The sequence below is a fragment of the Lissotriton helveticus genome, chromosome 5_2 (genome assembly GCF_964261635.1).
Source record: "Lissotriton helveticus chromosome 5_2, aLisHel1.1, whole genome shotgun sequence".
Lineage (NCBI taxonomy): Eukaryota > Metazoa > Chordata > Amphibia > Caudata > Salamandridae > Lissotriton > Lissotriton helveticus.
The window spans coordinates 15279598-15292409 of record NC_136066.1 but is presented as its reverse complement, the minus strand read 5'-3'; the positions used below and the strand labels follow the sequence as shown (position 1 = coordinate 15292409).

Below are 12812 nucleotides of genomic sequence, written 5' to 3'. Positions count from 1 at the left end.
CCCTCCCACACCTTTCATTATGCCTCAGTGGGATTTGAATCTCGTTCTTACTTTTTTAATGGGTTCTCCATTTGAGCCTCTTCATTCTTGCCTGTTGAGGTTTCTTACTTTTAAATTGGTTTTCTTTATTGCCTTTACCTCGGCTAGGAGGGTAAGTGAGCTTCAGGCTCTTAGTTCAAAACCTCCTTTCCTGACCATTCATGCGGATACGTTGGCTCTAAGGACCAGATCTGCTTTTCTTCCCAAGGTGGGTACCCCTTTTCATATGGGACAGTCCATTACTTTACCCACCTTCTATCCTCCCCCTCACCCTTCCAAGGAGGAGGAGAGACTGCATCGTTTGGACAATAAGAGAGCTGTCAGCTTTTATTTGGCTCGGACAAGAGATCTGAGGCTGGACGATCAGCTCTTCGTGGGCCATGTTGGGAAGATGAAAGGCAAGGCTGTGCACAAGAGGACTCTTTCCAGGAGGAGTATCTTGTGCATCAAGATTTGCTACGCCCGGGCCAAGAAGGACCCTCCTAAAGGTATCAGAGCTCATTCCACCAGAGCTAAGTCTACTTCTGCTGCTTTGGCTAGAGGTGATCCTGTTCTTGATATCTGGAAAGCAGCCACATGGGCCTCCCTCCACACCTTTGCAAGGCAGTCCTGCTTGGACTCTGAGGTTGGGAGGGATGGCCATTTTGCTCGCTCTGTTTTGCAGGATTTTTTGGTCTAGTCCGGTGGACACCCTCCTCCGGGAAAGGTACGGCTTTGGGAGTCTATTCAAAAGGTGAGGAATCCAAAGGCAGATGTATCCATCAGAAGAACAAGTTACTTACCTTCGGTAACGCTTTTTCTGGTGGATACAATATCTGCCTGTGGATTCCTCGCGGTCCTACCCGCCTCCCCGTTGTCCACCTGCTTCAACCAAAAAATGTTTTATTGTAATCATGTTTATGTTTTAATAATGAGAAATGCCTTTCCCTTGCTATTTCTCTTTGCCTTTATTGATTATGCTTTTGTGATTTTACGTATGTTTATATATTTGATATGCTATGTATATATTTGAAAACGTGTCGGTCTGCCCGTTTGCCTCGGTGGCACGGAATAAATGGGTGGAACTGACGTCAGCACGCCGACAAGGTCCTTTTGTGGCTCCGATGACGTCATACGGTGCAGCAAGCGGAGCCTGTCTATTGTGACGTCCTCGCCAACGTGGGAGAGCTAGGAAAGAATTTCCCGCGGAATGCTGGCGCACGGGATATGCAAAAGGTGAGGAATCCACAGTCAGATATTGTATCCACCAGAAAAAGCGTTACCGAAGGTAAGTAACTTGTTCTTCTTGAACAAGTATTACATCACGTGAGTCCACAAAGGACCCCTAATCGGGATCAGCGAAGAGTTGAGTATTCCCTGCCGCATTCCAAACCGGGATTCTTAGTTGGCTTTGGTGAGTGTTCGTAGTGATACAGTTGATGTTGCTTTCGGCGGTTTCCTCAGGCTAAACATTGAGGAAACCGCTAGCCCCCACTCCTCCGCCCTCATTCCAATGGACACTACTTCCCTCCATAGTGGCAGGCACCCTCGTTCCTCCTACAACTTGTTCCACCAACCCTTCCCGAGTTTCGCCAGCGGGAATCATACTTTTGTCTAGGTGCAGCAGTCCTCCAAGCACATGGAGTCCCAGTCCTGGATATCGGTCCGGCAGCGACGTGGGCGTCTCTCCACATGATCACCAAACAGTACTGACGGGACAGGCGGGTTCGCAGATATAGGCACTTTACCCGTTCGGTCCTGCAGTACTTCCTAGTTTAGAATTTCTCTGCAGCCCTCCATCGGGGAAGGTATTGCTGGGGTTTCTATTCAAAGGTAAGGAATCTGCAGCTAGATGTCTTTATCAGATGGACAAGTTACTTACCCGTGGTAATTTAATTTATTTATGGGTTTTATATAGTGCCTGAATCCCCCCCGGAGGGGTATCTCTGCGCTTTGGACGGAGCTGCTATGCGGGCTGATGAGAATTTTCAAAACAAGATGGTCTTCAGTAGTTTCCTGAAGCGTGAATAGTCCGGGCATATTCTCAGGTGAATGGGAAGCGGTTACCAGTGCAGGGGAGCAAGGTAGGAAAAAGATTTCCCACCTAGTCGTGTTTTCTTAACCATGGGAAATAAGAGGAGTGATTTGCTTCCTGATCCGAGGGTCCTGGAGGGAGCGTAAAGCTTAAGGTTCCTAGAGAAGGCCTTTGTTATGCAACGGAGATCTCAGGGAGTCAAATCAGGATCTCCGGAGAAGCTGCGGCGGAGCTGTCATGGTGGAGGGTGCAGGGCAACCTGTCTCAAGGAAAGCCCTTTCCGCCTCCGAGGTTGAGGATTGTACCGATGGGTGAAGAGAGGTGGTTGGAAAGGGAGGAGACTACTTGTGCTGGGTAACATCCAGGGGAGAGCCGGATTTAACTGAATGGAGTAAGGCTGCCACCACCTCGGTTGACATAGGATGAAAGCTTTCAAGCAGTTGCGGATTTGCAAGTCCTCGTGGGTCAGGAGGTGCAATCCATTGTTGGCTCCCAGGGGGAGCGATCTTGTCGTAGATCAGGTCTATTTTTTGTGAGAAGTAGTGGGCGATGTCGTCACAGAGGACTTGAGAGGCGGTCTCAGGATTATCGCATGCCTTTGGACTGGAAAAGGATTTCAGTATTTGAAATAGTGTTTTAGGAGCGTTCTCTGCCTTGACTAACTGTTGGGCGATAAAAGTTTTTCGCGCTCCTTTTATATATTTTTGGTAGGAGGAGAGGGCATTCTTGAAATGATCTTTGTCCCTCGATTCCCGGGACCTGCGCCAACGTCTCTGCAGGTTTTTGCACTGCCTTTTTTTCGGTGCGAAGCTCGAGGGAATACCAAGCTGATTGAGGGCGCCTAGCTGTATTCGGGAATGATTTGAGGGGCGCAAGCAGGTCAATGGTCCTTGTAACCACCAAATTGAATCTGGCTACTCCCTCCTCACTGTGGGAAGCTTCAGCTTCCAAGGATGGTGAGAACGCTGCCTGGAAGCTATCTGGGGAATCATATGCCAGTGTCTGCGGACGCTGAGGGCGGTGGCAGAGGGAGCAGCAGTGGTGCTTGGGCCCTGAATAGTGAATTCAATGGATGCATGGTCCGGCCAAGTCAGCGGTTGAGGGGATTCACACCGGATGCAAGAGGTGTTGGAAATAATAATATCTAGTGTGTGACCTGCAGAGTGGGTCGGGCCATCGTTAAGCTTTGTTAGACCGAGGAGAGCCGGGTCTGCAAGAAACAGCGATGTATCGGGGAGTGTTTCACAGTCACTGTGCACATTGAAATCACCCAGCAGTAGGAATGTGTTAGTTGAAATTCCATGGGGGTGAAGTATTTCCGTAAGCTGGAGTGAGAAGTCTGTCAACGAACGGGGAGGCCGGTACACTGAGGCACCTTTCCAGCAAAGTTGCGGATGGAAATCAATGCAAAAAGCCAAGATTTCTATATTGCTATACCTCTGTGGAGTGTTTAGGGAGGGATCTCACGTTACATAAAACGCCCTTCCATCCTGTGATGGGCGTGTTGGGCATCTTTCCATGATCCGGGGAACGCCTTATCTGATACAGACATGATCGAGCTGCAGATTCTTTACCGGCCCTCCCATCCTCCCCACACGGAGGACAAGTTTCTAGGATCAAGGTTGCTCCCTTTCAGGGCCCTATTTTTTTCAAACACACCAATGTCAGCGCTCTTCATGGCTCTGCGTTTCTGGTGTGGAAAGTCGCAAAAAGTAACTGATGTCAGCGCACCAAGGTGGTGCTTATGTAGGTAGCGCGGAGATCACTTCTGGTGCGGACGAGGCCAATAACGTCACGCAGAGCAGACCAATGCCACCTCCCTACAGTGTCCAGGTCCATTCTCAGACATTGTACGTGTAGTAAAGCCGTAAAGAGTATATGGCCTGGGAACTCCACAGCTTCATAATGGCTTTACCAAAAACTGGGGAGTTTGGTAGCAAACTTCTCAGCACATTAAACCCACACTGATGCCTGGGTGGGATTTAATGTAAAAAGCACTCATTGGTCGTCTTAGGGATGCCCCCAGAAAATCGACCAGCCCTGGCGTGGTTCCTGAATGGCTGCCCGTCATCTGCCACATCCAGGCAGGTTTTTGGACGCCTGAGTAGGAAGCTTCCGCTCTCTGGGTTCAGAAACCAATCCCAATCCAGGGCAGAGGTGTCATGCCTCCTCCCCAGGTGGGGGCTGGCACCACGAAAGGGGAGGCTTCAAAGGCCTACCACCTTTGGAAGCTGTCTCTGCCTTTTGCTGCCCCCTGCAACTGCCTCCCACCGGTTCTGGCTCCCACTCTGGACAGGAGAATCGGCAGGAAATCCAAGCTAGGCAGAGAGATGCGCCCACCTTTGCCAACCCCGCCCTTCAGGGGGCGGAGGCGAGGTGAAGCACACTTCTCAGTCCCCTCTGTTAGAAGAGGCCCATTCCCCCTCCCACCGGAGGGTGGCAGAATAGGGGGTGTACTGAAGAGATGGTATTTGCACACCAATAAACGTGAATTAAAGTTGAATTATTAGATATATGTTCTGTGTGCGACTGGGGTGTCGCTGTCTGATCAATAAACGTGGAAGTTAAATGGATGAAAGCGTTACCCAGCCAGGTAACGTCCCTCGATGACACAGTCAGACTGCAGCGAGGAGGTTGATCCACTTCTATTTAGTTAACGAACAACAGGTGGCCATTAGAGTCATATTTTACTCCACAGTGGTTTGAAATTCAAAATAGTTCCTGCCAAAGGACTATGGTTCAAACCGAATGCATTTCGGGTGAAACCCTTTGTCAGGGGAAATTATGTCTAGAAACAACAAAAAGGAAACTGCGGATGTAAGACTGACTCATGAAACATCAGGCAAAAACTGAAGAACAGCCTACACCCAGTGAACCCCGGCGAGAGAAGTCGTAAGTAACGGTTTGTGATTGACAAATAAATCAAAAATAGATCTGAGGTCGGACCTCAAGGAAGGGACCCATTGGTCTCAACCGGCACTCCCTTTAACGCAGTAGCAGCCGGCAAAGATCGGGAGCGGCGGGGTAGGCGAGTGGGGGGAGATGTAAAAAAAATGATTTTGGAAACTTACCTCCCTAACATCGTCACAGTCTCTCCTCTCCTGAGCCGGAACAGGAAGCAGCCAGGCTCCCTCCCCTAAGCCACTCACAATGATCCCCATGGTTCAATGCCCAGCAGGGAATGCATTGAGAACATGCGAAGTGCACATGACTCCTTGACCAGCCCGAGAGGGACTGAGGGGCTCTGCTGACCCAGGAAGGACAAGAGGACACCAACTACATTGGCCCCATCCCTATCGGCCTGTCCCATCTACGACCTGCCTACAGCAAGAACCCCAGCAGCCAGAAACCCCCAGAGCCCTGAGGACCCAACCTGCGACCTTCCCACTCACTCAGTCTCCTGTGAGCACCGGATTTGCTCAACCCAAGACTCACCTCCAGAATCCGGATTCCGGTGACTCAGCAATGCTGCACGACTCTGCACCTGGCGCCCAGGGCCTGAGTTCGAGGGGCCCATCGCCCCAAGGAGGTCTCCACACCGATCCTGACTAGGGAACTGGTGATCCTCGACCTCCCTCAAGACTTACGATGACGCTTGCAGCCTCAACCTGAAGGGTCCCCTTGACCGTGATTGGAGCTGGTAAGAAAACCCGATGCCAGAAGACACCTCAGCACCCGTCGGCCCAACCGACGGTGTCCAGGCATCCCCGAAGACCCCAGCTTATCGCTCCTGCCTATGGTCGCCTTCAGGATGTCTCCCTGCCCGAGCCAGCAGTATCTTTCTGAAACTGAGGGTCTGCATTGGAAAGCCCAGGGTCCCCGACGTCTGTTTTGCAACCTGGACCTGGCCACCCGAGTGCCGCTGGTGGTGCAGCTCCTGTGCTGATCGTTGGCCACTGCAGTGCTGACCTTAACCCCAGGAACTGGACTCCCACAACCGAGTGGCCTGCTCATCAGCAGACCCCAAACAAAGGCCCCCGTAACCTCATTGGTGGCCGCTGGTTGTGCAACTTGAGTGCCCATCTAGACCTTGGGGAACCTTGGTCCTAACCCCCATAGGTCACCCTTGTGAGTCGAGTACATACCTCAAAAACGATATAATTATTCTCCCATAGTAACCCATGTTATAAGATATTCAGTCTAAAATTGTTCAGGGAACTCAATTGCAAAGTATAAAAAGTCGTACTTACCTTGTATGCAGAGATCCTAAGGTGTGGTATCTAGGCATACCACTCCCAGTACTCAAAGTAATCCAAAGTAGCTCAAAAGTAATCTGAAAGTACTTATTGTGTGATACAAACTGCATTTAAAAGTGATACAAACCTATAGCCAGTGGTGGCTCGCAGAGGGAGTGCTGGGGGGCGGTGGGGCAGGGGAGGGGCAGGGTGGGGGGGGTAGTGGAGTCAACGTACGACAGCCTGGAGTAAAGTAAGTAAATAAATAAGTAAAACTATTTACCTTGCACTCGCTGCATCGCCAACTTGGCCCGCCCTGCCCCGCCTCACCTCCAGCAGCACTCCCTCTGCAAGCCGCCACTGCCTGTAACAATTGTAATTTCAATCACAATTGCATTACCTTGAGCAGTCTTGCATTTTGAAAGTATATATTACTCACCTGAGCCAAATCCTGCTTGGTTCTAAAATAAAATGTGTACATCTTTTTTATACTTACCTAATTGGTCTGAATTCTGTCTACGTGTGTGCATCAGTCCTTGATTGAGTGAATAAAATAAATGCTTAACACACCCTCTGGATAAGACTAACTGCTCGCCCACACTGCCACAAAGAGAGATGTTAGTAGTTACCTAATGTAGCTTCTGCTACACCTCTGGGGACTCCTGCACTCTGTGTGCACTATGCCTTACTTTGGTACAGTATATACAGAGCCAGCGTCCTACATCAGTGGATCAGCGGTGGGATGTAAAGCCTCTGGGGACCCCCTGGACTCTGTGTGCACTATGCCTTACTTTGGTACAGTATATACAGAGCCAGCGTCCTACATCAGTGGATCAGCGGTGGGATGTAAAGCCTCTGGGGACCCCCTGGACTCTGTGTGCACTATGCCTTACTTTGGTACAGTATATACAGAGCCAGCGTCCTACATCAGTGGATCAGCGGTGGGATGTAAAGCCTCTGGGGACCCCCTGGACTCTGTGTGCACTATGCCTTACTTTGGTACAGTATATACAGAGCCAGCTTCCTACATCAGTGGATCAGCGGTGGGATGTAAAGCCTCTGGGGACCCCCTGGACTCTGTGTGCACTATGCCTTACTTTGGTACAGTATATACAGAGCCAGCTTCCTACATCAGTGGATCAGCGGTGGGATGTAAAGCCTCTGGGGACCCCCTGGACTCTGTGTGCACTATGCCTTACTTTGGTACAGTATATACAGAGCCAGCGTCCTACATCAGTGGATCAGCGGTGGGATGTAAAGCCTCTGGGGACCCCCTGGACTCTGTGTGCACTATGCCTTACTTTGGTACAGTATATACAGAGCCAGCGTCCTACATCAGTGGATCAGCGGTGGGATGTAAAGCCTCTGGGGACCCCCTGGACTCTGTGTGCACTATGCCTTACTTTGGTACAGTATATACAGAGCCAGCTTCCTACATCAGTGGATCAGCGGTGGGATGTAAAGCCTCTGGGGACCCCCTGGACTCTGTGTGCACTATGCCTTACTTTGGTACAGTATATACAGAGCCAGCTTCCTACAACTCCCAGTAACAATTACTCGTAGCAGAGAAGCCCAGGGCTTGAAACATACTGTCCTGATAACTTGAAATGTGGCGGGCCTTATGTGAAGTAAATTCCACACGTGTGTGTGTGTGAGTGTGAGTGTGTGTGTGTGTGTGTGTGAGAGTGTGTGTGTGTGTGAGAGTGTGTGTGTGTGTGTGTGTGTGTGAGTGTGTGTGTGTGTGTGAGTGTGAGTGTGTGTGTGTGTGTGTGAGAGTGTGTGTGTGGGTGTGTGGGTGTGAGTGTGTGTGTGTGTGTGTGAGTGTGTGTGAGTGTGTGTGTGTGTGTGTGAGTGTGTGTGTGTGAGTGTGTGTGTGTGAGTGTGAGTGTGTGTGTGTGAGTGTGTGTGTGTGTGTGTGTGTGTGTGTGTGTGTGTGTGTGTGTGTGTGTGAGTGTGTGTGTGTGAGTGTGAGTCTGTGTGTGTGTGTGTGTGTGTGAGTGTGTGTGTGAGTGTGTGTGTGTGTGTGTGTGTGTGTGTGTGTGTGGGTGTGTGTGGATGTGTGTGTGGGTGTGTGTGTGTGTGTGTGTGTGTGTGTGTGTGTGTGTGAGTGTGTTTGTGTGTGTGAGCGCATTGCTGCTGCCTTGAGGAAGCTCTACTTCAAAGACTGTGTGCTTTGAGTGTAGTATCTACACTTCACTCATAGCAGTATTTTTCCAAAGTTGATGGGTGTTTTTCTCTCTTCCCAGCTGCAGGATGGCCAGTGGCACCACACTCGGTTCACGTTTCGAACTCAGGACCCCAACCAGCTGCCCATTGTCGGTGTCTTCAACCTGCCGCTACCCACAGCCGGGATGGACTTCCACCTTGAGGTTGGACCCGTCTGCTTTCTTTGAACGCCATGCTTTGACCCTGTTTTGGCCTGCTTTGTACCACAAAGTGCCCACAGCTTTCCGCATTGTGTGGGTAAGTGGAAACCCTTCCCTGCTGGGCACTGGGTCCGGGTGACCCTACAAGGCTTCCATACACGGCCCTCAAAGCTCTCCGGGTCCACTGCGCAGCAGCCTTGGTTTCAGCATGGAGTGACAGACGGCGAAAGGACTTTGTGTCAGCACACTCCACCCAAAAAGAGAAAACACAAGAATATATATGGATGAAGCTTTCCAAAACCAAATAAACTATGAGGTAACGGAGCAGGCGCCTCCTAGACCCAGCATGTGACCCTGGTGTTGAATCGCCGAAAGTCGTCGCACCACGGGGCCTGGGCCTGCCCCGGCTCAGTGCTGAGAAGACAACTCAAGCGCCTCAACGGGCACAGGAAGTGTTTGACGTGCAATATTAGGAAAAAAGGAGAAATAATTATATATATAATATATATCTATATTATTTAACAAAAAAATAGGAACCGCCTCCTCCTTCCATGTTGGAGCCTCTTCCATGCTGTTTCGAGCCGGCGCCATCTTGCCCGGTAGGAGAGCAGCAATTGGTGCTAAGGGGAGGCGTGGCCCGGCAGGAGAGCAGTGATTGGTGCTAAGGGGAGGCGTGGCCTGTTCTACCTCCCACTGTGAAAGCGACGGTGCTGGCAGCCTTCTCCCCATGGTGCAGGCTTTCACAATCATTGACGGACCCACGTCTCTGGCCCGGACGCCCTCGCAGGGTCTTTCTTTGTGTTTCAGTTGATATTGTTGGCGCTTATGAAGAAGAAAAGGGAACAAATAAAATAAATGATAGTTTTTTTATTTAAACTGTTTTAAAATGTTTTAATTGTTCTTTTTTTCGTTTTTACATTTCTGTGTTAACACAACTCATTTTTAAGAATGACTGTATTTCAAACCCCGGGTTGTACAAATTCGCCCACAGAAACTGTAAGAATTCCTGACGTGGACTGTCTTGGAAAGGGCTGTATTTATTCTTTACAAATATCTGGTTTTGTAAAGTGTTTGTCCAAGAGTGTACCCTGGAGCAGAGTTCATGCACCAGTTCCTGAAGCTTATTGAAATCCCCCAGTCGTCCAGAACTGGCCACTGGTGGGCCTTGCTGTAATGGTCAGGGTGACCAGTCCCTCGCCTCAGGGAAGCCGGCAGAGTGGGTGAAGGTTCAGGGCTCAGAAGCCACATCATCTGATGCTGGAACGAATGGCAGGGGGAATAGTGGTTCGGCCTCACTCTCCACGCGTGTGTCCTGTCATCATATGCTTTGCTTATCCTCCACTGTCTCTGCCGGTATTCTGGGACGACTCGCCTCATACAGTGAGTCCAAAATTGACCCTCCACATACTGCATGTGTCCAGGACCCAGCCCTCCACATAGTGTGTGTGTTCAAGAGCCAGCCCTCCACATAGTGTGTGTGTTCAAGAGCCAGCCCTCCACATAGTGTGTGTGTTCAAGAGCCAGCCCTCCACATAGTGTGTGTGTTCAAGAGCCAGCCCTCCACATAGTGTGTGTGTTCAAGACCCGGCTCTCCACATAGTGTGTGTGTTCAAGACTCGGCCCTCCACATATTGTGTGTGTTCAAGACTCGGCCCTCCACATAGTGTGTGTGTTCAAGACCCGGCTCTCCACATAGTGTGTGTGTTCAAGACCCGGCCCTCCACATAGTGTGTGTGTTCAAGAGCCGGCCCTCCACATAGTGTGTGTGTTCAAGAGCCAGCCCTCCACATAGTGTGTGTGTTCAAGAGCCAGCCCTCCACATAGTGTGTGTGTTCAAGACCCGGCTCTCCACATAGTGTGTGTGTTCAAGACCCGGCTCTCCACATAGTGTGTGTGTTCAAGACCCGGCCCTCCACATAGTGTGTGTGTTCAAGACCCGGCTCTCCACATAGTGTGTGTGTTCAAGACCCGGCTCTCCACATAGTGTGTGTGTTCAAGACCCGGCCCTCCACATAGTGTGTGTGTTCAAGACCCAGCCCTCCACATAGTGTGTGTGTTCAAGACCCAGCCCTCCACATAGTGTGTGTGTGTGAGAAGTTGGCCTGATGTGCAGTGCTCACTATTCTAGTGATCACTATATATCAGTCCAAACAACCCTTATTGATGATTGGTTGTAAGTCAACCTCATAGACCAGCTATCCTAGTAGCATGGATACGAGCAGTCTAAGGCTAAGACTCTAGAGGGCGTGTTAAGCCAGCTGTTTTACCATCACATTACCCCTTGAACACCCAGTGAAAGGACACCACACAAGTTGTTATGAAAATAAACAGTGTATTTATTTATAACAAGACTACCCTGGCTCTTTATGAGACAGGGAGCTAAGCACACAACAAAACTCTTACGAAAATACTTTAAGTCGCACAATTTACACAAATGCCCGAGGGGCACGAAAAACCATATACTCTAAAAGTGGAATGTGAATTACTAGCAGGTAAGTAACGATTCTCAGAGGCTTTAGAAACGCTAGGCCTACAATACTGAACACTCAGGTTAGGAGCAGGAGGCCTAGGGGAGCCACGTGCAGAGTGGGAACTCTCACGCGTAAGGCGGGAAAAAGCCTATGGAAGCTAGAATTCACAAAGTTACTGTTCTCGGGCGAACCCGACTAGGTAGGTCGAAAACGACAGTGGATCTGGACCCTTGGATAGTGAGGCTATGCTGGGGCACCGAAATGCCGAAGTTACCTAGCCCAGGGGCTGCGGCTGCATAGGTCTGAAAAGACGTCGGGATTCCTCGTTGACGAACCAGGAGCCTGAAGAAGAAGTTGCTGGCAGGCGGCCAGTGAAGAAAAGTTCGAAGAGATCCAAGCCTGGATCAGGGAAGAAGAAAACCTGAAAGCAGAGGGGACCAAGTTCTTGAATCACTAGCCAGTGATTAAGTGGGCACCAGGATGGCACCGGACGAAGTCACCGCAGTCAGGTGAGTGGGCGCTGCTGGGCTCTGCAGTCTCTCGGACCAGGAGGCGTTGTCGGCGACCAGGATGGAGGGGCGAGCTGTCCCACGAAGGTTCTTGCTGTCGACGTCGCTGGACCCAGGATTGGGGCAACAAGTCTTGGCAAATGCAAGGCCCACGCGGTGGACCTAAAATGGCGTCTTGAGTGGACCAGGAGGGTCCAGGGTACTTCTCCGATGGAGGGAAGCAAGGGCCAGTCTGGAGCAACCAGACCAGCAGCAGTGTTGTCGTCGGGAGTCGTTAAGAAGGCCACAAGCCAGCGGGCTAGTAGCCAAACAACGCGGTGAGCAGCAAAAAGCAGAAGGGCCCCACGCAGATCGTGGAGATGCTGGGAGGCTGAACTTCGGTGCTGGGGCTGCTCAGGGTCGGGGCTTCTCGGACCCCAAAGCACTCACCAGAGGATCCCTCGGCGGTCGTGCTGGAAAGAAGTCGTGCAGTCTTGAAGATGGCCGGTCCCTCGAGGTCTCGTCTTACCCACGGTTCTCAGCTTAGCTGTAGAGGTGGGTAGAGGTCAGAGGTGCCAGGGAAGCCGGTTCTCGTCGAGCTGGGCAGTCGGATTCCGGAGGAAGGACTTGCAGCAGACCGCAGTGTTCTTAAGATGGTGCCTGCGGATGCAGGGTGACTACTCCTTAGTCACAAGGGAGAATCTTGAAGAAGAAATCTTGAAGTCCTTTCGTAGAAAGTCGTGTCTTGATTCCAAAGATGATCTGATTTGGAAGGGGGCCTGCTCCTACCTTTATCTTGGAAAAGGGGGCTGGCACGCGACTAAGTCCTGCCCTATGGGTGGGACTAGGAGGGGGGTGGTTACACCCCTCTCCTTTGGCGGGCTTTCCCCAGCTCAGGGGCTGGTGTGCCCCTGGAACTGGTTCAAGCCGGCCTATGCACAGTGGGCACCGGGGTGCCACTTGCAGTCACCTTCCTCTGTGGCCCTGCCTACCTAGAATACACAAAACCCTGTCTGGGACGGTGCTAGCACCGCCCCTGGCAGGAAACCCTTTGTCCTTGCCTCCTGCTCTGGGAGGACTCCCAGCAGCAGGAGGGCAGACTTGTGTCTCGGTGGCAGCATCCATTTTGTGGAGCTAAGGCTCGGTCTGACTTTAACCGGGGTTATAGGTTACCATCATGTCGTGTCCCTCTAGAAGGGTGGAATGCTAACCCCGTCGCCAGAATTGGCGAGGGGTTAGTATTCCAATTCGTATGACAC

At 51.1% G+C, this 12812-nt stretch overlaps 1 protein-coding gene across 1 annotated transcript in view; it reads left to right on the top strand.

Annotated features, from left to right (window-relative positions):
• COL27A1 (collagen type XXVII alpha 1 chain) overlaps positions 1–9464 on the top strand; it is a 1232768-nt gene extending 1223304 nt beyond the window's left edge. Inside the window, exon 61 of the mRNA XM_078646681.1 lies at positions 8475–9464. Within this exon, the coding sequence (XP_078502807.1) occupies positions 8475–8621 (147 nt within the window). The 3' untranslated portion in view covers positions 8622–9464. The remainder of the gene's footprint in view (positions 1–8474) is intronic.
• Positions 9465–12812: the final 3348 nt, after the last annotated feature.